Below are 955 nucleotides of genomic sequence, written 5' to 3'. Positions count from 1 at the left end.
CCTGAAATTTTATTTTGTGAGTAGTGCTTATCCACTGTTTTTCCTAGGGCTTTGAGTAAGATTGCTTGTTTTTCTTTGTTATTCTCAGTAACCCAATAAAAGATGAAAGAACTTTGATATGGTTCTTACAGGGAACATGCATGGAAGGATAGACACTGCTAAGATAATGTTTAGATGATCAGAAAAATTAATGCATGATTTAATGCCATAAAACTGGTTCTGTATTGAATAAGTTTTATTTTTCATCTAACATGAAGATCTGTTTTTTTTTTATCAGTTAAATATCTAGTTTTGATTTCTTAGTATATAGGTCGCCAGTGGATTTTTCATCATTTTGTGAGTTTTTGATTACTTACTTGCCAAAATCCCTCTTCTGTTATCATCACTTTACAAAAAGCCATGTAGATGAAATTTAGCAACAATTTGTGAACAAGTGTAAAATTGTGACTTTGAGTTTTCTTGATCATAATAAATTTTACACATGTAAATTTTATTCTTTAGCTTTATTTGAAGGTAGACGCCTCGAATTTGCAGAACAAATAAATAAAATGGAGGCTAGGCCTAGAAGACAATCAATGAAGGAAAAAGAGCATCATCAGGTGGTGCGTAATGAAGAACAGAAGGCGGAGCCAGAAGAGGGTAAGGTGGCTCAGCGAGAGGAAGAGTTGGAGGAGACAGGTAATCAGCACAATGATGTAGAAATAGAGGAAGCAGGAGAGGAAGAGGAAAAGGAAGTAGGTATTGTTCATAGTGATGCAGAGAAGGAACAGGAGGAGGAGGAACAAAAACAGGAAATGGAAGTTAAGATGGAGGAGGAAACTGAGGTTAGGGAAAGTGAAAAACAGCAGGATAGTCAGCCTGAAGAAGTTATGGATGTTCTAGAGATGGTTGAGAATGTCAAAAATGTAATTGTTGAGCAGGAGGCGATGGAAACTAATCAAGTGGAAAGTATAGA

At 35.7% G+C, this 955-nt stretch overlaps 1 protein-coding gene across 1 annotated transcript in view; it reads left to right on the top strand.

Annotated features, from left to right (window-relative positions):
* The window catches only part of PNN (pinin, desmosome associated protein), an 8,114-nt gene that overhangs the window by 5,180 nt on the left and 1,979 nt on the right, over window positions 1-955 (top strand). The window contains 1 exon segment of the mRNA XM_023514395.1: window positions 284-948. Coding sequence (XP_023370163.1) covers window positions 284-948 — 665 coding nt within the window.

Source organism: Otolemur garnettii, unplaced genomic scaffold, assembly GCF_000181295.1.
Source record: "Otolemur garnettii isolate 467f Iridium unplaced genomic scaffold, OtoGar3 scaffold00052, whole genome shotgun sequence".
Taxonomy (NCBI): Eukaryota; Metazoa; Chordata; class Mammalia; order Primates; family Galagidae; genus Otolemur; species Otolemur garnettii.
The sequence above is the reverse complement of the archived record's forward strand: the minus strand, read 5'-3'. Positions and strand labels throughout refer to the sequence as shown.